This window comes from Lethenteron reissneri, chromosome 26 (assembly GCF_015708825.2).
Source record: "Lethenteron reissneri isolate LAM-NWPU_2019-01 chromosome 26, ASM1570882v1, whole genome shotgun sequence".
NCBI classification, from domain to species: domain Eukaryota; kingdom Metazoa; phylum Chordata; class Hyperoartia; order Petromyzontiformes; family Petromyzontidae; genus Lethenteron; species Lethenteron reissneri.
In genome coordinates this window covers 15,462,521-15,487,768 of record NC_083804.1, presented here as the reverse complement: position 1 = coordinate 15,487,768, position 25,248 = coordinate 15,462,521, and the positions used below count along the sequence as shown (strand labels likewise).

General features: G+C 51.7%; 1 protein-coding gene across 6 annotated transcripts in view; it reads left to right on the top strand.

Moving 5' to 3' along the window:
- The window catches only part of LOC133347982 (myosin-10-like), a 77,060-nt gene that overhangs the window by 28,921 nt on the left and 22,891 nt on the right, over positions 1–25,248 (top strand). For 3 of the 6 annotated variants that reach the window (XM_061560745.1, XM_061560747.1, XM_061560744.1), the window contains exons 9-22: positions 1,318–1,381; positions 3,305–3,403; positions 3,672–3,815; positions 8,564–8,659; positions 10,278–10,396; positions 11,127–11,279; positions 12,184–12,357; positions 12,896–13,069; positions 14,921–15,035; positions 19,165–19,358; positions 22,930–23,051; positions 23,442–23,511; positions 23,623–23,783; positions 24,846–24,954. In XM_061560745.1, coding sequence (XP_061416729.1) covers positions 1,318–1,381; positions 3,305–3,403; positions 3,672–3,815; positions 8,564–8,659; positions 10,278–10,396; positions 11,127–11,279; positions 12,184–12,357; positions 12,896–13,069; positions 14,921–15,035; positions 19,165–19,358; positions 22,930–23,051; positions 23,442–23,511; positions 23,623–23,783; positions 24,846–24,954 — 1,794 coding nt within the window. Of the gene's footprint in view, positions 1–1,317; positions 1,382–3,304; positions 3,405–3,663; positions 3,816–8,563; positions 8,660–10,277; positions 10,397–11,126; positions 11,280–12,183; positions 12,358–12,895; positions 13,070–14,920; positions 15,036–19,164; positions 19,359–22,929; positions 23,052–23,441; positions 23,512–23,622; positions 23,784–24,845; positions 24,955–25,248 lie in introns of all 6 variants that reach the window. The other 3 variants (XM_061560742.1, XM_061560746.1, XM_061560741.1) reach the window with 1 other exon arrangement.

Below are 25,248 nucleotides of genomic sequence, written 5' to 3'. Positions count from 1 at the left end.
AGAGCACTTACTCCACTCCAATCTATCAAGGCTAAATGGGGCGGGGGGAGGGGATCTTTGTCTTGTCTTTCAAGAAAACTTTCCTTTACGAGCCTGGCGAGTGAACTTTGCGTGAGGGCTGTGACACGGTTCTCTATGGGACAAGTGGCATTTACGCCACGGTGGCGAAATGTTAACTACCTCACTTGGTCACACTTGTATATTAGGGAGTTTGCGCGTTCTCCCAGTAGTCGCGTGGATTGTTCTCCAGGTCCTCCGGTTTTTCCGTCCACATTTAGAAACATGCGTTTAGATTATTTGGCTGCTATAAATTCCCACATAAGCCACTTCGTCGAGCTATCATTGGTGGCTAGGTCACTTCCGAAAAAGAGCTATATATCTCAGCGGACCTTATGGTAAAAAAATAAAATAGTTGCACGTGTGTCTGTAGTGCTGTCATGTTCGTGCTGGCTGCCTCAGAACGCACTGAATTCGAATTGAAGGGGAAAACACGACTCAACTCGGTTAACACAACAACCCCGGACGCTCGTAAGCAGGCCGAGTCTGTCTGTTGGGAAGCCAAATAGACAAACGATCATTGGCAGTGCACAGCAGGACTGGAGCCCGGGCTGCCGCCGTTGATCGCTGCGTTGCCATGCCCCCCCCCCCTCCTCATGTGGCGTCGGAGGGAAGCGTCGACCTCTCGTGACCTGGCGCGCCTCGCGCCTCATCGCCACCTTGCTCTGACCTGCTTGGCGGTGGCGTGTGAGATTTGCGAGGCAGCAAAGCAGGGATCGTGTGCCGCGCGGCCGTAGAGATTGCATTTTAGCTGGACGGCGCACGCAGAATGGTCGGATGAACAGGCAGCCAATAAATCATCGCTCACCCCCCGTGACCTCTGCATCCACCCACCCACCGTCACCCCTAACCAGCAACAGCAGCAGCAGCAGTGGGGTTGCTAAATGAAGCCACCGCAAGACAATGGCTCTGCCCGGGGGGAGCACTTCCCGCGCGAACCCGGAGCATCGTCAGAATTCCTAACGATGCTTCTTCCCCACCACTGGCACCCCCATCCCCCACTTCCCCACCCCACCCCACAAATTGCTTGGTCCAATTTATGACACGTGATTAAATGTTAACGTATCTGACGTACTATAAATCTTTGTTATATAGTTACGGTTTGTATGCAATCCAGATGTTACAAGTGGCGGCGTGAAATTTCGATTTAAAGCTTTCGTGACTGCAGGGTGGTGGTGGTTACGGATGACTCGAAGAGGTGAAAAATACTCACTCTTCCCCCCCTCCCCCCAATCCCCTATCCACCTCCTCTTCCCCCAGGGGAAATTCATCAGGATCAACTTTGACGTGGCTGGCTACATTGTCGGGGCAAACATTGAGACGTGTATCCTTTCTTGCGAGCCGTGTTTGTTTTAAAGAGTGACGGGGCCTCGCCAGGACTGCGGCGAGCGTGATTTGTGTGCGCCCGTCCCTGTTACAGGAGTTTATTTTCTTCGCATGCCTCGCCACGACCAAAAAAGCACACGCGATTTTTCTCCCACAGACGCAGCAACACAGAGTGTTTCGCACTCGTAACGGAATGGCTCGCACCCCGAGCCCCTTAGATGAAAACCAAATAAACAACTCCGCCATTTGTGGTGGCGCGAGCGGCTGCCTCGCTGAAACGTGACGGCGGCCGCTGGCCCCCTCACAGAGAGATTCAATCGGAATCTCTGTTTAGACTGGTGGAGGAGGCAGGGAGGGAGGGAAGAAAGAGGCAGAAGGAGGAGAGGGAGGAGGAAGGAAGAGGTGGAATCCGATGAGGCTTTGCGCAGCCTTTATTTACAGATGTCCAGCAGGGACTAGGTCGGTGAGTTACATCGACGGACAATACGAAAAAGATATGAGAGCAAGGTGGAGAAAAGGTAAGAAAGTTGAACTTCCCGACCGTACCAGCCAATCGTGCTAATCGGAGGTGCGGGGTAAGAACAACAAACTAGACACAAAAAGCAGTTCTAAATTAATACGTTTTCGATCGAGATTTAAAATTGCATAGCTCCAGTGGCTTCCTAATTTCGGAAGGAAGAGCGTTTCTAACGGCCGCAGGAGCGCATCTGAAAGCGTGCGAGCGATGCGGTGGCCGTCTTTGTTCGATGGCCAGCCAAAAAAGCCGCTGCTGCTGCAAGGACGACGACCGGAATTCACGCGACGGTTTTCGCCGCCATCTGTGTAGGTCTGTTTCGCACAAACGAGCGAGGCGTTTGTGCGACACGCGCCATTCTTGCGCGTGTGCCGTTTATGTAGGCATCCACATTAAAGACGCGCCCAGTAGCTGTGATTATTTCCCAAACCGCTGCAAGTGGAGCTGTTGTAGTGGGGGTGTGGGCACGCAGCCTCATTTACATGAGCTACGAGAGGCACCCCCCCGCTCCTTAATTCTATAGCGCCCGCTACTCCCCCTTCCCCCCCCCTTGTGTTAGATGCGGGTGCACGGTACGGGCGCTACGCACATCCAGCGTTTGGGCTCGCGGCCAGAAATGTGCGACTCGAACCGGGGTCTTGGCAAGGCCCGGCGCGTTAATGAGCGGCTTACGTGGGAGCGAGGGAGCGAGCAGTGTTCATCTCAGGCGGCGAATTAGTAATGAGTGTGAGAGTGAGTGAGCGAGAAGGTGGATGAAACGGTGTTCTTGAGTGTAGGGTTTGAGCCGTGTGTCTGAGAGTTGACGGTTTGCATGACAGGTGCGGCGAGGAAGATGACGTTGATGTGCCCTGACGATCTTATCTTGTCGCGATATATAGAGCTCCTTATCCCAAGGCGCTTTACAACAATTACGAAATCGTACATGAGATGAAAGTGGTTGAGATCAAGAGTGAGGTTATTAAAAGTGGTCGTGTAGTTGCGATGACTGTTCGGAGACCACGCGGGGAGTAGTTAAGGAGAGATTGGGGTAGGCCTGATCGTCGCTGGGGGAAGTAGCAGCAGGAGTAGTAATCGGGGTAATGATAGGGGTTTGGGTAGGCCTGGTCGTAGCTGGGGAGCGGGGACGGGGAGTAGGATGGGCGAGGGCAGGGGTCTGCAACCAAAATAACAAGGAGCATGTGGTTTATACGAGATGGTGGTCCTAAATGAATTGCGTTACGAAGCAGTTCTTAGAGCTGCATTCGGCTTCCGAGCCGCAGGTTTAAGATGTGCCTTAAAGGAAGGGACACGGAGCAAGTCGTGGTGGAGGTGACGATGGCGCGATCTAAATCTCACGACAACGATGTTGCGCCGAGTGACGTTGAGAAGCGTCGTTTACTTCCCCTTGACGGAGCGTTGGCCCTCAAGACCTGCTGGAGAAGTCGCGCGCGATCCGTCAGGCCAAGGACGAGCGGGCCTTCCACATTTTCTACCAGCTGCTCACCGGCGCCACCGAGCACCTGCGCAGTAAGCGACATCCCCCCCCCTCCCCCGGTTGAAACTCCGTCACCCACCATCTCTTTCTCTCCTCTCTCACCCTCACCGTCGCGCATGCACGAGCATCATTGCCGGGGTGAGAGCCCCCTGAAGGGAATAATGGACGATGGTCAAGAATAACGCATGAGCGGGGGATGGGGGTGGGGGGCGCTCCTTAAAGAGCTTGCGTTCAACCCCCAGAGCAAGGTGCGGTTGCTGTAATCCGATTGTTGCTGTCGTGTGCGTGTATGCGACGCAGCCGAGCTGCTGTTGGAGAGCTTCACCAACTACCGCTTCCTGTCCAATGGCTACGTGCCCATCCCTGGGCAGCAGGACAAGGACAACTTCCAGGAGACCATGGAGTCCTTGCGCATCATGGGCTTCGCTCACGAGGAGCAGATGGGTGGGTGCCGGGTGCCGTGGCCTGCGTCGCGTTGCGCTGCCGGTTAACCGTTTCTGTGGCACTCGTGTCATGGTTCGTAAAACGATCCAAAAGAATGTTTAAACGGGAAGCCGAAGGAAAATTCCCACGACCTCAGTTTTGCAATGGTTGTGAGGGTTGTTTTTCAGCTCACCGGTGAGGTGGTGATACAATCATAATTGGGACGTTAAACTCTTGTACACCTACACCACGTGACCGATTTAATTCGTTTGGCAAATTTGTCGGGTGGTAGAGAGACTGTTCTGAACGACTCCGATTTGGTCGGATCGCTACATAGTGGCCGAACACGATAACTTAATGTGATCAAATTGGCGGCGACAACCTAGGAAAGCTTGCCTGACTCTCAATACTTTTTTTTCTGGATGCTTCTTCATGGGTCTTTTTGACCTCTTGCATTAATTCTTCCATTTCCCAGAGGAAACCCACCACACACACGAGGGATAACAGTCAATGCTCTGCCGTGCACCCACTTGCTGTACTGCTATCTCCTCTGCATAGTTACCTTGGCAATCCCAGCCGGTTTTGGAGTCCTAAAACTATTCTCCGTGTGAATCGCCAATCCTTGCCTGCAAAGTACCTGATACCAGGTGTACATTGCCGCTGCTGACGCCAAAGTACATTGTGTACTGTATCAGTAAATTTGTACAATCCGACTGATTAGGGTTCATTAAATAAATATAAGAGCGTCATTTTAAACGTTTATTCGCTCTCAAGTTATATTTTTACTGCGTAACGTACGAGAGCATCCGGAAGAAATTCCCACGTACGAAAAGGGAGGAGGGTGGGATAACTCTGAAAAGTCCGCACAGATGGGTTCGCAAGCCCCTTTTACATACCGCCACCTCCTGGTTGCCTCTGCAGGCCTATGGCGTTGGGAGTTTCACAGGTCTCTCACCCACAATGCCTTGCCTCCAAAGCGCTGAGTTACAGGTGTGTACACACTGTGAGCGTGATGCTGCCATTTCTGCAATGGTGATCGCGCTCGACTCGGCGTTCAAAAGTCGCTGGATTCTATCTCCTGGCGTGGCAGTTGAAACAATGGGGTACTGGTCCTAAATCCTGCCCCAGCTGTCCTCTCGCCTCTTTCCGTCCGGCAGTGCAAATGGGTGGCGCACCGCGGTCAGCTGATCGGCACGTCGCGTGCAGTGCGTCAAATCTGCGGGTACGCCCAGCCCTTAAAAAAAATGTTCTGGCAAGCATGGAAAAGTTAAGGACAAAGTGATCCTGTAAAGGAGCTAGCTTGAAGACACATCCGCCAGCAGCGGTGTAAAGCAAGGCATCGCCTTTACCGTTCGGCACCGCACGCAGCAGCAAAGTGGGAAACCCAAGAAGTGGTCAGCTTCTCACCTTCAAAGGGGGTCTTTGTCCTGTGGAGGGTATCCTGTGACAAGCCGTGAATAATCCGTACGGTCACCGATCTCGATGACGATTTCGCAGCAACCGCATGGACTTGTATCGCAGTGTCCGAATGCAACCGCGCACAGGAACAGTGGTGAAGGAAATATTCGCGAATGTACATAACAAACGTTTCCGCTCACCGATTGGGCGTCTTGTTCTTCAACTGCCGTCGCTCAAATCTGAAATGCATTGCATCGATGTTCCCCGCTGGCACGACGATTTGTTCAAGTCAGCCGTTGCCGCCCTGCTTGCCTCGCCAGTCGCTCGCCCCACGACACATTCGTCGTGAAAGACGGGGAGCAGAGGAGACGTTAGGACGCTCGTTGTTGAAACGATGAAGCGCCGCCAAACGGCACGCACGGGGGTTGGTTATGAATGTCAACCGCCGATGCGGGACCGCCTGCCCTGAAGTGTGGATCGGACGTGTGGACAGCAACGAAGAAAATGGAGCAACAAAAACTGAAAAGCGCACCGAGACGAACGGAGAGAATCCATGCATCTAATTACGTCGAGGTATAGGAAGAGCAGAGGATGGATTATGAGAATCAGAATAATTATACTGGAGAAATCCGATAAGCGATGAAGCTCTTTTTCACAGATGTCCAGTAGAGGCGGATCAGAAAGTTACAACAACAAACAACACAAAAATACAGTAGGAGTGCAAAGTATAGGAAAGGTAAACAAATCACAATTTTTTTTTTATAAACAACTTTTATTTTTGACCAGGTAACGCCCACTGGGCTTTTTGCTTCTTTTTCAGAAGCGAACTGCCCGCAAATGATAGCTCAACGAAGTGCCTTATCATGTGGAAATTTACAGCAGCCAAATAATCTAAGCAATCTAAACGCATATTTAGATTCACAGATTAAAGGCACTGACGAGTATCAATAGTGAGAGGGCTTGGGCGGGACGTGTCACGTCGAGAAGGGACGAAGACCGACGGGAGTGGCAGAACAAACGGGCGGGACGCGCCTGAGTGGATGTCTCCCGTGTGAGGACGGGGCGATGGCATCGGCTCTCGCGCGGAGGTGCTGGCCGGAGCGTTAGTTCGCACGATTGTGATGGTACGGCGAGAGCGTGGGCAACGCCTTCATCCAGCAGTGGATTGATCGCGGATGATTATGATGACGACGATGATGAAGACGTCCTTTAAGCGAGCGGTAATGGACTTGTCGTGTATCAGCTGGGAGGAGACGGCCGCACGTATTTGGAACTGGTGCTGGAAGGGCGCAGCTGTCTGGGGGGTGGGGGGGGGTGAGGGGGGGCTGGGCAGTGGATGTCCCGTGCTGCTGTGTAACCGTGCCGCCATAGTTATTTTAAAGCGTGAGCGACACCATGACTTGCACTACGGCCTGAAACTAAGTCCACCTGCCGCGGCAGCAGCTGGGCGCAGCCCGCGATGCCTCTGCCTGCTGGCCCATGAGTTACAATAATAGTGATACTAGATTACGGCCCTGTGTCAATCTATCGCTGGGCAAAGGCCTCCCCCACACGATGCTGGTCGTGTGTGGTTGTTTGATCATACGTCACCAACATTGGTTCACGTAATGTTTGGGGGGAGGGGGGGGTGGTGCCCAGAACCGGTTCTAGTTTCCGCTAATGTTGGCCACGGGCGGGAATCGAACTCTTACTGCCTGGGTTTTATGGTTTTTCAGATCTTTTAAAGGTATTTGTTTCAATATATGCGTGTATGTATGTTGAACTTCTTTCGCACTATACTTAGCCAACCGTGATGATTGGAGGTGTGGGGGAAGGACAACAAACTAAACACAAAAAGCAGTTTTAAAGAAATTAGTTTTCAAATAAGCACAGCCGTAATTGTATTCATAGATATATGTATATCGGCCAATCAACGAATTTCCTCCTTTTCTGGGCGAGCGGGTCATGATGGCGGCCAAACGGTATGCGCTGCGGGCGGGTGAATGTCGTTCAACGTGACGTCGTTGGCAAAGGCCCCTAGGACGGTCGCGGCTCTATGGATTGGACTTGCGTACGAAGTGCTGCGATCAATCATTGAAATGTATTTGCAGCTCGCGACGTTCGGCCGATTTTGAGTGGGTGGGGGGGGGGGTGCGGGTTGGAGTGGCGGCGACGGTGGCTCATCGGTGAGCGCGCTTGCGTTACGAACCAAGCGGTACCCGGCTTGCTGCTCTCGCCTGCCCCCCCCCGCCCCGTTTCGCGAACCCACTCCCCCATGACCACCGACATTGCACGGCGGAGGCGCTCATGCAGCGGCGGATGGAGCCGTGCCATGGGAAGGTCTTCACCTGGCAGTGAATAAAAAAGAGGCCTGTAAAATGGAGCTCGTTGAGATGAAAGGGAATGTACTGGAGTAAAATCACTTTCGGGGAGGCAAAGTTCACGTTCAGAAAATTCAGCGCAGGAAACAAAACAGTACGTACGGTATTCCCTCATTATTCACGAACTTGCTGTCCGCGATTTTGACTATCTGCGGATCGTATCTGGAACTCTACACGACTGCATCGAGAGAGAAAAAAAAAATGATGAGACAAAGTGATGATAGAGAAAGTGATGTGATTTATTATTTACTAGCTTTACTAGCCGGCTTCGCACGAGACTTGGATTCTTGTCTTGGATTAATACACGGCCTACGCGGAGGGTGGGGGGGGGGGGATGCGTGACGTCAGCAGGCACGCTGCATGACGCTGCCGCATGCGGGTGACATCATAGAATTGACGTCACCGCTCACTTATATCCATTATTGCGCCCCCCCTCTCCCCCCCCCCCCCCCCCCAAATACAATAATCTATTTTTATACTTTTGCATTGTGTCCAGTCTGGAAGCTACCCACATGCCAAATTTCAAGTTTGTTGCATGTCGGAAAGTATGCTAAACATTTCGAACAGACACACATTCACAAATTTCCCTTTTTTATATATATGTATTTAATAAGGTAATTAATTTTCATAGGCCAACATCATTAACTGCATAATTTGCTACTCACGGACATCTCCGGAACATACGTATCCCTCGCGAATAACGAGGGAATAGTGTAAACAAAACCAAAGGGTGACCAAGCGCACGCGATAAGACTTGAGAGAGCGTAGGCTGACGGACGTGAAGTCTTCGCTGTGTTGAACACCATTGCGGTTTCCAGGTGCTTGAGCTTCTGCTTCGCGTTGGTGCCACGCACGGCGGAGTTGCTACCGAGATGCGACCTATGCCACGACGATGCGACCGATGATGCCGGAGACCGCCAGCGATGCGACGCGGGTAACGCCGCGATGTGGCCGACGCGGTCCACGCTGTCACTGACGCTCACCATGCCCGTGTCTTCCTGTCCGCCGCAGCCTTGCTCCGGGTCGTGTCGTCCGTGCTGCAGTTTGGAAACGTGGTGTTCAAGAAGGAGAGGAACACCGATCAGGCCTCCATGCCCGACAACACAGGTGCAGTACAGTACGCCACAAGTGCGATTTTCAACTACAGCCCAAGTGACGATAAGTTAATTTGGCGCGTGTAGGCTCCCCCCTACCTTTAATCATAATAACAACCTCTATTTCATAAAGCGCCTTTCATATTGAAGTATTTCAAAGTGGCACGTAAAATAAAACTACATTCCCAAATATAGATACAATCTAGGTGAAATAGAAAGCTGATAATAACAAAATCAATGTCTGCTCTCGAATAATAATAAGTGCACAGTAATCCAAAAGAACAACAGCATTGTTTTTTTAAAATATTAAGTTACATGGAAAACCTGCAGTATAAATAGGTGAGTTTAAGACTGTGATTTAAAAAGTGAAACAGACTCGGAGTCCCTAATGGGCTGAGCAAGAGGATTCCACAATCTCGGAGCCTGGCTGCAGAAGGCTCCATCTCCCAGAGAACATCACCACCACAGTCTTGTCTTACCCCCCCCCCGCCCCCCATATAACAACAGACGCTCCCACTCATAGTCCCCGACATTGTGTGTGTGGGGCAGTAAGTCCAATCTCCTCCACATCTTTAGATCCAGGAGTGCTGAGTTGGGGCTTGTTTAGTCCACGGAGTTTGTAACTTCTCCCCTTGTTGCGGTCTGTACCTTGTACCGGGATCTTCGTTGCATTGCAATCAAAATAAAAACAAAAATTTAACAGCAGCCCATGCGGGACGACACGAGCACGACGCCGTGCGCTGAGACGCGAGCGTTACGTCGCGTGGTCATGGGAAAAAGGAGGGATTTTTATTTCTTTCATAGGCAGAGGAGAACGACTTGTGAAGGTCCCCTAAGCCTGAACTAGAACTGGGAGATTGAGCATCATTGTGAGATGCAGCCAGCTGCATTTCATGTACGTTGAACTTCTTTCGCACCATACGTAGCCAACCGTGCTATAATCGGAGGTGCGGGGGGAAGGACAACAAACTGAACACAAAAAGCGGTTCTCAAGAGATGAATTGAGAGACACTCGCCGCTATTCGGACATCTGGTGGCAGGCGGGGTGTTCCAAATTTTTGGGGCTGCCACTCGAAGGCTCGTATCCCCCCCAGCGTCGAGTGAAATATCTCATTCAGTAAACCCATAACACCTGAGTCCTGTCCCCATGACCTCCCATCAGCAACGACCTCGGTGCACCTCGCCTGGCACGAGCGCCGTTGTGACGTCATCACCACTTAGTGGTAAATGGCGGCTCTTTTTGTTTTTAGTGTGATTTTGAAAAAAAAAGTTGATTTGATGTAAATTTTTGTTCATTACCTTCATATTAATGCCCTTTTTAGGTTATTAGTTTTATTACCCAGAGCACTTGGCACATAGTCAAAAAGGCTGGAAGTTTCTGAATCCGGTTAGATGTAGACTCACCATCCTCTCATCCATCCAGGGACGATGAAATACTTACAACTTAGCAGAAATTCAACAGCGATTATCCCGTGGAGGAACCGGCCCCCTCCATGGTATTGTGGAATTTCTATCGTGGCCCTTCGGTGGGCTACAAACGGAGACGTATCTTTTGATCGTGCGAGCCTCTGCGACGCAGCGCTTTGACGTCCCCCCCTCCTCTTGCCTTGCACCTCCCGACCCAATCACAGCGGCGCAGAAAGTGTGCCACCTGCTGGGGGTGTCCGTGACGGAGTTCAGCCGCGCCATCCTCACCCCGCGGATCAAGGTCGGCCGCGACTACGTGCAGAAGGCGCAGACCAAGGAGCAGGTGAGTGGGGGGGGGGTTGTGTGGGCCAGGGGAGATGAAGAGAGAGTCGGCAGGGAGGAGTGGAGAAGGGAAGAGGTCGCGGTGAGCTGTAGCAGTGTTGCAGCAGATAAAACAAGAGCTGTTGAATAAAGCGTTGGCGGATGCGGGGAGCTGCGTCGGCATTGGTTCACACACTGCGCTGCAGTTCTCATGACCAAGGTTTGATTCCAGACCATGCGCACCAGCATAAAATGGTATCAAAGCCTGTCCTACACCTCCCCTAGAATGATGGTGGCCTTACGTGACCGCCCTGTATTGTGCGTGTAAACGTCAGCGCGCTGCTGGTCGCACCACTCCGTTTTGTGCCTTGCCTGCCTTAACAGGTGCTCACAAACAGCAGCTGCACCCATGCGGTGCTGTGATAAAGGCCGCGTGTGTGTGTAGCGCGCAACGGTTAACGCTCTGCGCTACGAACCCAGCGACCAGAGTTCGATTCCAGCTCACACCAGTGACGATTATATGAACAGGTCCTGGATCTCCCCTAGGTTGACTCAGCCTCAAATGAGTACCTGGTGCGGTGTTTAAACATCGCCACTGGGGAGACAAAGGCGGCCGGGCATGGTGCTGGCTACCTAGCCCCTCGTGTGCCGTGCTGCCGGCCTTCATAGGTGCTCGCTAACAAAACTTGCTGCAACAGTCTGTTAAGGCTCTACGGGGGATCTTTGTCTTTGTCCCGCGCACGCATGCGTAGGCTGACTTTGCGGTCGAAGCCCTGGCCAAGGCCACATACGAGCGTCTGTTCCGCTGGCTCGTGCTGCGCCTCAACAAGGCCCTGGACCGCACCAAGCGACAGGGCGCCTCCTTCATCGGCATCCTCGACATCGCCGGCTTCGAGATCTTCCAGGTGACCGCCCGCGGCCTCTCCAGCGCGGAGGTTTGATACGTTTGTCGCGATGAGCCCGAGACGAGATCGACCCGGCACGCGGCCGACCTCGCCACATCCCAGAAGCTCGACAGCGTTGGGCCAGGATCGTGCTTGGGATGAGCGATGGCCGTGCACTTTAAACAGGCGTTGCAGGCTGTTGTGATGCTAAGCGGTAGGCGCCAGACGGAAGTGTTGTACTGTACATCTGTGCTCTCACATCTATGGTCCTCGCCACCCTTACTTACCCATACTGACCACAGTGGGTGAAGGAACATCGAAGGGCTGCCACAGTAGCAAGATGTTGACTCCCTCGCCTGGTGTACAGGAGGTCGTGGGTTCAATGCTGACCCTGACGCCTGCTGTATATTTGGAGATTGCATGTTCTCCCTGTGGTCTTGTGGAATTTTTATCCAGGTCCTCACATTTAGAAACGTGCGTTAAGAGTATTTGTACACTATAAATTTGCACATAAGCCACTTCGTTGAGCTATCATTTGTGGGCAGGTCGCTTCTGAAAAATAGCTATATAGCTCAGTGTGCCTTACCTAATAAAATAAAAATAGTTGCATAACCCCCGCGACCTGCACGGCATGGGGAGGCCCTCATCCAGCAGTGGATTGACAAAGGGAAGGCTGCACATGCACATTATGGTTTTTTGGCCCACCCCTACTGGACATCTGTGAAAAAAAGCTCATCGGATTCCATCAGTATCAATAGAGATTCTGATTCTGATCGATGAATCGACGAAGCCGCTACACCCCGAGTATTTTATTCAGCGCGGCATTGTGGAGGATTCCCCACAATGCAGCGTGGCGAGCTTCAGCGTGGCGCTGACACTGATGAGCGCACGCCCGTTTCTCCTCCCTTCCTCTCTCTTGTCGCAGCTCAACTCCTTTGAGCAGCTGTGCATCAACTACACCAACGAGAAGCTGCAGCAGCTGTTCAACCACACGATGTTCGTGCTGGAGCAGGAGGAGTACCAGCGCGAGGGCATCGAGTGGAACTTCATCGACTTCGGGCTCGACCTGCAGCCGTGCATCGAGCTCATCGAGAAACCGGTGCACGCTCGCAGACATAGCGACACGACCATAGAAACCCTCATAGACTCCGCAGAGCCCATCGATACCCTGTTGCACTGTCACAGAGATAGCAACATGATCATAGGGACCCTTATAGACTCAGAGACACCATTGCACAGTCGTAGACATGGCGACAAGATCATAGAGACCGTTGGGGCAGTGCTGTTAGCGGGCACCTATGAAAGCCGGAATGGCACACGAGACGGGGTGGGTGGTGAGCACCACGCCCGACCGCCTTTGTCTCCCTCGTGCCAATATTTACACATCGCACCAGGTACTCCTTTAAGGCTTAGTTGACCTATCGGAGGCCTATGACCGGTTCAGATAATTGTCACTGGTGTGGGTCATGAGCGGGAAATGAATGCGGGTTTCCGGGTTCGTAGCGTAGCGTGCTAACCACTAGCCTACCCCGCACCCCACTCATGCGCACACCCAGGGGCACGCATCAGTACGCACACAGCTACACACGCGCCCCGAGCCGTAAGTGAACTGTATCTTGCGACGTCGTGCCGGACAGGCAAACCCGCCGGGCATCCTGGCACTGCTGGACGAGGAGTGCTGGTTCCCCAAGGCGACGGACAAGTCGTTCGTGGAAAAGCTGATCCAGGAGCAGGGCACCCACTCCAAGTTCATGAAGGCCAAGCAACTCAAGGACAAGGCGGACTTCTGCGTGATCCACTACGCCGGCAAGGTGGGCCCCTGAGCAGCTCCGCCGATGCGCGTTGTCTTGTGTAAAACAAGTCCTGGCCCTTATGTCGGTGGGCATCTGAAGGCCACAGTTGTCTTTGCGCCGATTTATGTTTAGTTTTTTCATTGCAGTTCGTTTTTGGCTTTGCTTTCAGCAATATCGTGACCCGGATCACTCTTGCAAATGAGACTTATCCTCTCTATGGGACCCTTCATAACTGCTGAACCCGAGCTGTCAATACGCTGATATTTGCAATGCTTTTGTGCTGCTGCTCGTCTTTTGGCGGTCTCTCGTCTAACACTTGTGCAGAGACAAGGTCATAAAAGAGGGCGTCTCTGGTGTAGGCCAAACAGTTTCAAGAACAGTGCTTACATTAAATTTCGATTTAAAGCTTTCGTGACTGCAGGGATTCATCTTTTTGGTTCTTTCGGTAAAGTCACGAAGAAGGGAGATAATAAACTTGTGAGAATTTTATTTGATTATGTTTTATTATTATTATTTTATTATTACTTTTCTACGTGACTTTACCGAAAGAACCAAGAAGATGAGTGCTTACATTGTCAACGCATTCTTCTTTGCATATTTTGCCACAAGCACGTGTGGTTATGCAGACTTGATGCCTTGTGGATAGGTGTCTCCTCACTGTTTGAACATCTTAACACCACCTGTTTTATTTCTGGAAAGGGTAACGCCTATTCTTTTTAGAGACTTAACATGGTCTCTTTCTGTTCCCAACTGGTCAAACCTCATCCACCTCCTCGACAATATCCATCATATTCTTCACCTGTCCGCACTTACAGTTAAACGAGGCGGTTTATAAATGAAGGAGAGATGTCTAATTTGTGTAGTTTCTCTGCTGTGCATGGCGTGGTATGTCTTACGTGTGACTGCTGGTGGTCTGTGCTCGCTGTGTGCGGTGATGTATGATGCGCGTGTATGCTGGTAATGCTGTGGTGGTTGGTGTGAGATTCTGATGTATGTGGTGGTTGGTTTGTAATGGTATGCTGTGGTTTGGTGTGTGATGGTTTGTTGCTATGTGGTCATGATGTGCAGTGGTTATTCCAATATACTGAATTCATCCGGGATAAATAAATATTCTGATTCTGGTTTGTGTACTGTGGTGGTGGGTGTAATGGTGATAGTATTTCCAGGGTGCTTCAAAAACTGTTAATACTTATATGGGACTATTGTTTTTAATGGAAAAAGAACAGAGAAAACACTGTAACATGATAACAAATGTTTGTTAATAGCTTCAAAGAGTCTCCACTTGTTCGCCATCATTGTCAACACACGCCTGGAATCTTCTCCAGGTGGTCTCCAGAGCCCGGAGGTACATTTCTGTATATGTTGAGACTAGGCCCTATATGGTGTAAGCAAATCTGTTTCAAAGACAATGCATATATTATCAGAGCATGTTTATTTACATGTTCACCACAAGTACATGTGGTTAATGCAGACTTGATTCCTTGCAAAAGGTTTCTATCTGCTGTTTGAACATCTTAACAGGGTAAAACCTATTATTTTTTCATATGTTGAACTTCTTTTGGATTGTACATATGCTAATCGGAGGTGCCGGGGGAAGGAAAATAAACTAAACACAAAAAGCAGTCTCAAATAAATTAGTTTTCAATCTAGATTATTTGAAAGTGCATCGCTCAAGTGGCTTTCTAATATCGGAAGGAAGGAGAGTGCCAGCCAGCAGCAGGAGCGCATCTGAAAGCCCGCGATGCAGTGACCGTCTTTAAGTCTGTGTCGGCTGGTGGCAATGATGGTGGTGTACGGTGGCAGGTGTTCGACGCTTGTGATGTGTATGCTGATGGCATGATGCCTGGCTTGCCGCATCCCCCTGCGTAGGTGGACTACAAGTCTGACGAGTGGCTGATGAAGAACATGGACCCTCTGAATGACAACGTGGCCACGCTGCTACACCAGTCCTCCGACAGATTTGTTGCCGAGCTCTGGAAGGACGGTGAGAGTGGCAAACGCGGGCGGCTGCGTCGCGAGCGCACCCAAACCTGGCGAGCGTTTTGTCAGCGCTGGCGCTGTGTGCATGGGGGCCTTTAGCTTTGACTAATCCGCATCAGCGTTGTTGCTCCTGTCGCTTGCAAGTCTCCCTCCTTAGTTTCGTCTATATGGGCTCGGAGCCCGCATTATTACCATCGAGGTTCGTACGTACGTGTGTTCATTGAACTTCTTTCGCGCACCGTACGTAGCCAACCGTGCTAATCGGAGGTGCGGGGGGAAGGACAAGAAACACAGCGTGGCCTGCAGTTCGTGTGACTTGACAAACGAAAAACCTCTCAAGACGCTGTACTAAGAGCAGATTTGGCAGAAAGTAATCCTAGTTTTACAACACTTAGCACATGAACATGTGCATATATAAACACTTGTTTACGCATACAGATACATACACGTAACAACAACAAAAAACGCATTGACTTCACCACGGCGCTTGTGCCATGCTTTGTGCACTTTGAGGCCACGTGAAGTGTCAAAGGCTCGCTGGCAGGAGGTCACGGGGCAGACCCAGGTGCCATGGGTTGACTGAGATGACACAGATAGAAGAACTATCGACCAGCCAAAGTGTGCCCCAATGTATTAATGGCTGTGGGGCTGTGCTCATCACCACTGGCAGCTCCCTCAGGCCTGGAGTGGAAGTTACACATGGCTGTGGAGGGGCCACCAGTCTGTCAAGAGGACAAGCACCGTTGATTTCTGAAAAAGCATACTAGTCACTAAAGTGGTAGGAATAATGGGCCGAATCAAGTGCGTTTCCCATAGCTCCACCTGGCCAGATAATAAACTAGCACTTGCTTTACAATGACTAAACTTTTGTGCACAAAAATAATGGTTTTGGTAGCGTGCACAGCGACCCGAGTGACGAAACAGCACACACTGAGAGTAGGGCACCATTCTACGATTTCGAATCTTTATGGGGACTCTCTTGCACGCCCTCGCTCGATTGTGAGCTTGGGTAATGGCCCGCGATTGTCCAGTGATCGTTTCAATATCCCTGATGTCGCTTTCCTTGTTTATCTGTGGTGGATTTTGTTGGACTTTCTCCCCCCCCCCCTCCTTTCCCGACCTGTTGTCGCTCACGCTTCTGTTGAATGTTGACGTGTGTGTTTGTGTTCATCGCTTCTCTCTTGGCGTGCGTGCGCGCACACGCGTGTGTGCGTTCTGCGAAGTGGGCCTTACAGAGCGCGTGTGCCTGTCTCCCTTGGCCCCCCCCGCTGGCATGTCTTGCAGAAATACAGGGCATTCAGAGAGCCTATTTCTATGACACTTTCCCAGTGCTTCACAATCAACCAGGTGACTGCTGTCAATGCAGTAAAACGGGCTTTGTCGGCGTCAGGGTCGGTATAAATTTGCGGAAGCACTAGCTTCTATTGCACAATAAAAAAACACGCGATTTAAAAATCGCACGTGCAGGGATTTTTTTCCGATTAAAACGTAACGTGTATAATTTTAATTGAGTGCAACGTGTAAAGACTTTGAATATTAAAACAACAACAAAAAATATCAATTTTACCCTCGCTATTCTAAACCGGACTGTGGTGCAGTAACGTGGAGTTGGTGCTACCGCAGGTTTTTTTTGTCTGCTGGCGCTAATCATCGCAGGGGGAGGTTGCGCTGGCCACCCTCCCGGAATGCTGGCTTGGTCCACGCTCTTCACCTAACCCGATTTTTAATCCATCTCTCCGTTGCTCATGCCATTGTAATGGATGCCGTGCGGCCAGCCTTCGTGGCAGGCGTGATATCTCAGTGCCAAAAAACCCGCTGCGCTTTCTCGCCCCCATGAGACGCTACTATGCATTCCTCTACTCGCCATGGCGGAAGCTGGTTGGGGGTGGGGAGGGCAGGCGGTGGGGAGGTTGGGGGGGGTTTGCAAACATATTCTGCCCAGTCTCTCCATCTCACAGCGAACATACGAGGCGCAAAATCGGCGCGAGTGCATTTACCAAAGAACGGAGCTGCGCACTCTGCATTTCCGGCGCTGGTAATAAATGCGCAACTCCGGAGTTCCCACCGCTGCATGAACGTTGCTTTGGTAAATCGTCTCCGGGTCACCACGAGTGTTGATTTATATGTATGCACGTTGAACTTCTTTCGCACCGTACGTAGCCAACCGTTGCTAATTGGAGGTTCTGGGGAAGGACAACAAACCGAGTTTGGGTTCGGTCCGAGTTGTGTTCTTCTTGCCACATTTCCCCCACAACGAGCGGTGGCCCCGGCACAGAACGGTCGTGCAGGGTCTGTCTGCAAAGCTGAGTCGAGTCGGTTGGCCACCTTTGTTTAACCAGGAGGTGAAAAGAAACCCCTTGACACGTGAAACAGCATTGCCTCTTTCACAGGGGGCAAACGCTGGGTTTCATCAAGTCATTTTAAGTACGGTGACTTTATAGCGGGCGCAACACGTGAGATCTTCCGGGGGCAGTACCCACAGAGCTGCGACTGGCTTGTGACACGGGAGCAGGGTATGTGGTGGACAGGGTGGTCAAGATGATGTCACGTGACCCCCATTTAATTCTCAAAAATATTAATATATTTTAAAAGTAAGGTTTATTTAAGCGCAGAAATAAATATGTAAAGAAGGGGGGGAAATGTTAGGAGTCAATTAATTGGGGGGGGGGGGGGGGGTCACAAGACATCGGGACCAGCCTGTACAGTAAGCTTTACTTACAGTATCTGGATAAACAATTTGGGGAAAACTTTACAGCTAATTTTTTGTTAGTTTTGAGGCTTAATATTTTCATGAATAATCTCGTATTTGACAATTTGCTGATTTTTGTATTATTTAAAATAGCTTAACGTTTTGAAAGTCAATACGGGGAAATATCCTGCTTAAATAATCCAATTATAGAGTGAAAGTTGCAATTTAATTCATACAATTAACGTCAGGGTCTTTTTTAAGCAGGCGAGACCCAGAATAATGACTGTATATCAATTCCCGAAGGGAGACCTGGGTGATCGCAATGATGATAGGATATTTAACAGTGGTTTGTGGTTCGAGCCCAGTGGCCACCCTGGTGAATGCTGTGGGTCTCGATAACAGTGAATAGGCACCATCGTCTGCTTCGTAGTGGACGTTAAATATTCTTGGATGTTGTTTGAACAAAAAAACAATGGGGGCCACGTGTGCCGGCGTCACGTTCCGCAACATTTTACGAGTTTGACATTTTTTTTTACTGGCAAATCTCCCGCTAACGCTCCCAATTGCGGGGTAATACTTTCGAAATACGGCCCCGTTCGCGATGGCCTTGCATGATAAGAACGGTGCAAACTACCAAATGTGCTCGTGTAGGTTTTCAAATGCGGTTTCATTCGCATTGCGACACGTCACATCGTGAACCCACTCTTGCAAGCGACATCGCGGGCCTTTAACGTGCATTGATAACGACAGACGGCACGCTCTATTGATAACGGCGCCCGCGAAACTGGCCACTGAACCATCCTACGAATAGCGCTCGCTGACAAAGGATTTGCGTTTATTTCATGCTTTTCTGCCATAATATATCAAGACTGGCTCATTGTGACGCATGCTCACCACCCGGCTACCCAGCCGCCTACGAATGAAATGAAACGTTTCCAGCACTTGACTCGACAATGCTGCGTAGCGAGAAAGGCTAAACGGGGCTCTACATTTACTATTGCTCTCGGTTAATGACTCCGAGTAATTAAAATTAACATTTGGGTTACGTAGCAAATTGTAGTCTGTGCTTGCCAGTGGCATAAATGGAGCACGCACGATGCGTACCTGTCCAGCAAAGGGAGAGCTGAAGCACCTGAGAGTGAAGGAACCTCCCGATTAACCCCTTGAGCCGCGATACCAAGTGGGAAGAGATGTAACTAACCACACGCGTTGAAGCCGACACAAAGGTCGGCTGGGGGGGTCAGAGATAAATGGGTGGGCGCCTGGGTGGGGGGGTGGGTGGTTGATGGTGTTGACAACACCGTAGACCACACCAGCAGCTCGCGGTGGCTGCATTTGGTGGGCGGGCGGGTAGCCCGTTTCAAGGCCGGTTGCGGTGGTAGTAGCCACGCTCACCCACGCCGTGTGGTGCCCCCCCACCCCCCCCCCCCTCACCAACCGGCAGTGGACCGCATTGTGGGGCTGGACCAGGTGTCGGGCATGGCGGAGACGGCGTTCGGCTCGACCTACAAGACACGCAAGGGCATGTTCCGCACAGTGGGACAGCTCTACAAGGAGCAGCTGTCCAAGCTCATGGCCACGCTGCGCAACACCAACCCCAACTTCGTGCGCTGCATCATCCCCAACCACGAGAAGAGGGTGCGTTTGTGCATGTGTGTGTGCGTGCGTGTGTGTACGTGCGTGCGGCGCCGAGATCTGCCCTGTCTTGTTGCCGTGGACGCGGGCCCCATGTGTCAGTTCAGAGCTGTATTGGCCGTGTACGTGCACGTGTGTCTGTGTGAGTCCGGCAAAAACAACCCCCTACCTCCTCGTGGTGCCAAACGGAAACGCTGTGGTGGGCAGTGCCGTGGGGAGAGGGCCAATTTAGATTGACCATTCCCCTCATGGCATTTGGAACCACCACAGTGGCTCTGGATTGGTGTGAGGGGCTGGTAACCCCTCCACCTTCAATTAATTACCACAAAACCACGTATAAAATATCGAATTAATAAGCTTGTGCCGGAGGCCCCGGGGGAACAGGCATCTATGATGTCTCCTGGCCAAACCCAATTTGGCGGAGCCAGGAGGTTGAATCTTTACCCTAGTGGCTCCTCCAGTAACAACAAAAAACCACTGAGGGTGGCCACGTGGAATGTTCGAACGCTCACTGCGGAGGAGAGACTGCCACTCCTCTGTTGAGAGCTGGACCGGTACTGCCTGGATTTCTGTGGTATTGAGGAGGTCCGGTGGACTGGCTCTGGCTCCTGCCAACATGAGGGGTGGACAGTCCTCTCCTCGGGGCAGGAGACAACAGGGAGTGACTCTTCATCTGAACAAAAGAATGAAGACTACTTTGGGCTCGTTTTCCCATCAACCGGAGGCAAAGAGTGGTGGTCGTGGTTACTTTTGCCCCACCGAAGACGAACATCCGTGGAGGGATGCAGGCAAAGCCAATGAGTCAGATGGCTTCAATGACCTCCTGTCACAGGTGCTAGCTAAAGTGGCCTCTCGGGATAGTCATCCTGTTGGGCGACTTCAATGCCCGAGTTGGTCATGATGCTGGAACCTGGTCTGAAGTGATTGGAAGGCATGAGCCAGATCAGCTCAATAACAATGGTAGGAGGCTGCTAGATTTTTGTGTAGCCCATGGGCTTGTAATTACCAACACGCTCTTCCGGCATCGGCGCATCCACACAACATCATGGATACATGCCGGGTCCAAGCAAGAACATCTGCTGGACTACATAGTGACGGACCAGCGGATGCGAGCCCATGTCCTTGACACCAGGACCTACCGTGGAGCTGATCTGCCCACTGACCATCGACTTGTCATCTGTAAGATGTGCCTGCCATTCTTCCACTTCGGTGGTGGGTGTAGACCCAGGACCCCATTCAAACCCAAGGTGGCCTTGTCTCAGCGAGCTGATGAAAGTTGCAAGTGAGAATTTAATCATCGCTTGCAGCTGGGGTTGGCATCGTCCCCTACTCCTCCAGATGTCGAGGAGAAATGGGCGAGGTTTAGGACTGTGGCTCATGCAGCTGCAATGGCTGCTTTGGGTACACGATCCAGACCTGCCCAGAGACCCTGGCTGACAGATGAGGTGTTCAGGCTGGCTGAGAAAAAGCGCCAGGCCCACTCTCATTGTCAACAGCATCCCACGTCAGAGAATGAGGAGGCTTAGCACAGCCTTTGCTCGGAGGTTCGGAGAGCCATGAGGCGCTGTATGGATGGATGGGTGGTGGTTGCGGGTTGCTGAGAAGATTAAGTCTGCCTCAATGGCCCGCGATCATAAATCACTATTTAACTCCATCAAAAAAGTAACCTGCAGCGCCCACACCTATTACCATCAGGGGAAAAAACGGTGATCCAATCTCCAACCCCCAGGAACAGGTTTGCAGATTTGCTGAGCATTTCTGTGAAGTCCTGGGGGAGGGGAAATCCCTCGGCATGGAAAACATCGTCGGACAAAGTGGGGATTACCCTGCTGAGGCTGCGGTGTCTCAAACATTGGAAGAAGAAGTTACCCCCTGTGAGTGGCTGGCTGAGGTGCCATCTGCTGAAGAAGTACTGAAGGCGATCCAGAGTCTGAGACCAGGAAAGGCACCGGGCAGAGATGATCTCCCAAGCGAAATGCTGAGGGAGGGTGGCGTTTGTGCACAGACTGCCCTACATGACATCATAACACCAGTCTGGACCACTGGACGGGTTCCGCAGGATTGGAAGGATGCCCTGGTGGTCCCCCTCTTTAAGGGCGACGGCACAGACTGTAACAACTGCAGGGGCATCTCACTCCTCAGTGTGCCGGGAAAGGTCCTGGCAAGGATTATTCAACATTACCTAGCCAGGCACGCTGAGGAGAGGCTTGTGGAGTCCCAATCCGGTTTCAGGAAAGGACGGTCCTGCACAGATACCATATTTTCTGTCCGCCTGCTACAGCAGAGGTGTAGGGAATTTCAACAAGACCTACATCTCTGTTTATTGACCTGGTCAAGGCCTATGATACCATCAGTCGGCCTGGGCTCTGGGTTATTTTTCTTGCTTTTGGAGTCCCTGACCCTCTGCTCACGATCATTAAGGACCTTCAAGATGGTGAGCGGGCCCGGGTAAAACTACGTGGCCGTGAGTCGGAGCCATTCTCTGTTCACCTTGGAGTGCGACAGGAATGTCCTCTGGCTACCACATTATTTAACATATTTTTCGACCACGTAGTTCGTGAAGCCTTCAATAGCTGTACCGGAGGAATTTCTATCTGGTACAGATATAATGGGAGGCTGATCGATGCCCGGGTGTGGTCAAGTGATGGCTCCCTATTGCTCAACCATGTTATGTATGCCGATGATCTGGTAATTGCTGCTCACTCAGAGGAGGAGTTGGAGCTTGCCACTAAGAGGGTGGGGCCTTACCATCAGCCCCACCAAAACTAAGCACCTGCCTGGGTATTTTGTACCATCGGACACTCCACCCCCACAACTCCCAATTGGTGATGGGGCAGTTTTTGGAGAGAGTGGAGAGTTTCCCATACCTGGGTAGTGTGCTCATGACAGCAGAGGTCTCACTCTGAATCAGTCGAGCGGCATTATCTTTTCATCGGTTGTGTAATGCTGTGTGGAAGCTACCTGGTTTGTCGCTCCGCATGAAGCTTCAGGTCTTCTTGGCCACGGTCATTCCCTCCCTTCTCTACGCTTGCGAAACGTCGGTTAGAAACGTTTAGGCTGGCCTGCCTACTATCCATCCTGGGTTAACCAGGCTGGATTGTGTGAGGAGCTCGCAGGTGGTGCATTAGCCAGTCATCTCGGTCATCTCAGTCAGTCGACCCCTGGCACCTGGGTCTGCCCAGTGACCTCCTGCCAGCGGGCGTTTGACACTTAATGTGGCCTCAACGTGCACATAGCCTGGTACAAGTGTCGTGGTGACGTCACCGCCACTTAGTGGCGAATGGCGGTTGTTTTGTGAGTCTTGTGGGGAGCGGTAGTGTAACGGTTAGCACACTAAGGTACGAACCTGGTGACGCAAGTTCGATTCCCGCTCGTGGCCAACATTGGTGACGAATATCTGAACCAGTCCTTGGCCTCCTCTCGGTCGACTCAGCCAGTTCGCTTCTGAAAAAGAGCTACGTATAGCTCAGTGGGCATTACCTAGTAAATAAAATAAAAAAGTTTAGTTTAAAAGTTTAAGTTTAGAGTGTGCTTGTGCTACTTGCGCTGCTTGTGCACGCGTCGCTGGATGCAGGCGGGCAAGCTGGAGCCCCACCTCGTGCTGGACCAGCTGCGCTGTAACGGAGTCCTCGAGGGCATCCGCATCTGCCGGCAGGGCTTCCCCAACCGCATCGTCTTCCAGGAGTTCCGCCAGCGGTTAGTCGACCCCCCGCATGACCCAATCAGCCTTCTCGTGCACCACTTATGTTCTCATGCCTGCACATGTTCAGTGTTCATGTCCTCCACCTGTCAATGTTCATGCCCTGCACCTGTTCACAGTTCGTGTCGTGCACCTGTCCAATGTTGTCATGTCCTGCACAGGTTCAGTGCGAGTCTCCTGCACTTGTTAACTTTTCCTGTCCTGCACCTGTTCAGTGTTCGTGTCCTGCACCTCTTCAGTGTTTAAGTTCTGCACATAGTCAATGTTCATGTACTGCACCTGTCAGTGTTCGTGCACTGCTCCTGTCTGGTGTATCAACACCCAAGCAGTGTGTGTGAGCCACTGCTATCCTCAACACACGTCTCTTGTCTGGATTCTCACTGCAGATATGAAATCTTGACTCCAAATGCCATTCCCAAGGGTTTCATGGACGGAAAGCAAGCCTGCGAACTCATGGTAGGCACACACTGCCTGATGGTTTTTATGCTGCTGCTGTAATGCATCATCGTCATCATGATCCGCTCAAGTTGTTCTATGAAAGCTGACCTCTGACCTCGCTCACGGTAGATCCGGGCACTGGAGCTGGATCCCAACCTCTTCCGGATCGGACAGAGCAAGATCTTCTTCCGCGCGGGCGTGCTCGCCCACCTGGAGGAGGAGCGCGACATGAAGATCACTGACATCGTCATCCTTTTCCAGGCCTCGTGCCGCGGATACCTCGCCAGGAAGTAGGTGGCTCCCAGGCGCCTCTGGAAACTGACGCGGCCGCAGTCACTCCCGCTGACCCCCCCCCCCCCCGCTGCCCCGGTTCAGTGGTTCAGTCGTCGCGCGGCTAAAAAATTCAATGCGTTAGTGGATAAAAAATCATCGCGCACAATCTCCCCTCTTTCTCTTCCTCATCGCTGATGTTACCACGCTTCTATGTAGTCGATCTCCCCTCCTCCACTTCGATCTGGAGGAAGTCTCGCCACCACCCTTGTCGTCACCGCAGTCACGCTCCCCCTGTGCGTTATCCTTTCGCCTCACCTTCGCTCTTCCTGTAATCTCCGTGTGCTAAACTCTGTGCATGTTGTTTCTCATCCTGACCGCAAGGGCTCCGTTTTGCTTCCCTCTTTTAGTCGTCGATGCTCCGCATTGCCTACAGTAGTGTCAGCGGGGAGCCGGGGAGGGGGGGGGGTGTTATTTGCTACGCTGTTCTACCCAATTAATATACCCGTAAATTACGTGATGTCTTTAAACATCCAATTTATCTTGATTTGAAGCTTCCAATTGATGAAACATCCAATTGATGTTTAAGGGGTGCCACGGTGATGAGATGTTAACTACCTCGCCTGATACACAGGAGGTCGTGGGTTCGATCCCAACCCTGACGACCGTTGCATATTTGGAGTTGGCGTGTTCTCTCTTCCTGTGGTCACGTGGGTTTTTCTCTGTGGCCTCCGGTTTTTCCCGCCGCATTTAGAAACATGCGTTTAGAGTATTTGGCTGTTCGAAAATTCCACGTGGTGATAAGCCACTTCGTTGAGCTATCATTTGTGGCCAGGTCGCTTCTGAAAAAAGAGCTGTCTTTAGCTCGGTGGACCTTATCTGGTAAAATACAATTTTTTTTTTAACAGTTTACTATTGTACTGGACGACAGTGCAACGACGCGTCCGAGCACGTTACTCAAGCTTCGTGCCAAGAGCCGTGCCGTGCATTTACCGAGGAGGGGAGGGGGGGGGGCTTCCCCGGTGAGCACCACCCACGCCAGCTCAACCGCGCGTGCGCCGTTTTGTCGTGGTGACGCGCAGGGCGTTTGGGCGCCGGCAGCAGCAGATGAGCGCCCTCAAGGTGATCCAGAGGAACTGCGCCGCCTACCTCAAGCTCCGCAACTGGCAGTGGTGGCGTATGTTCACCAAGGTGAGGCGGACGTGAAGGAACTTCCCTTCCTTGGCCACTTTGCACGAAGGACGGGGGGGGGGGGCGGAGGCTGGGTTGGCACCGTGGCCAGGGCGCTTCAGAATCTGAATGTTTATTTATTATAGGCCTCACTCACGGAAGGCTGCCCCAGAAACTCGGATCTCGGCTGGTGATCGGCTCAGCCCAACATCTCTCCAGCGTAGATCGATTGAGCACCACGCTACATGTATATGTGTGTATGATGAACTTCTTTAGCACCGTACGTATCCTAACCGTGCTGATCGGCCAATTAAC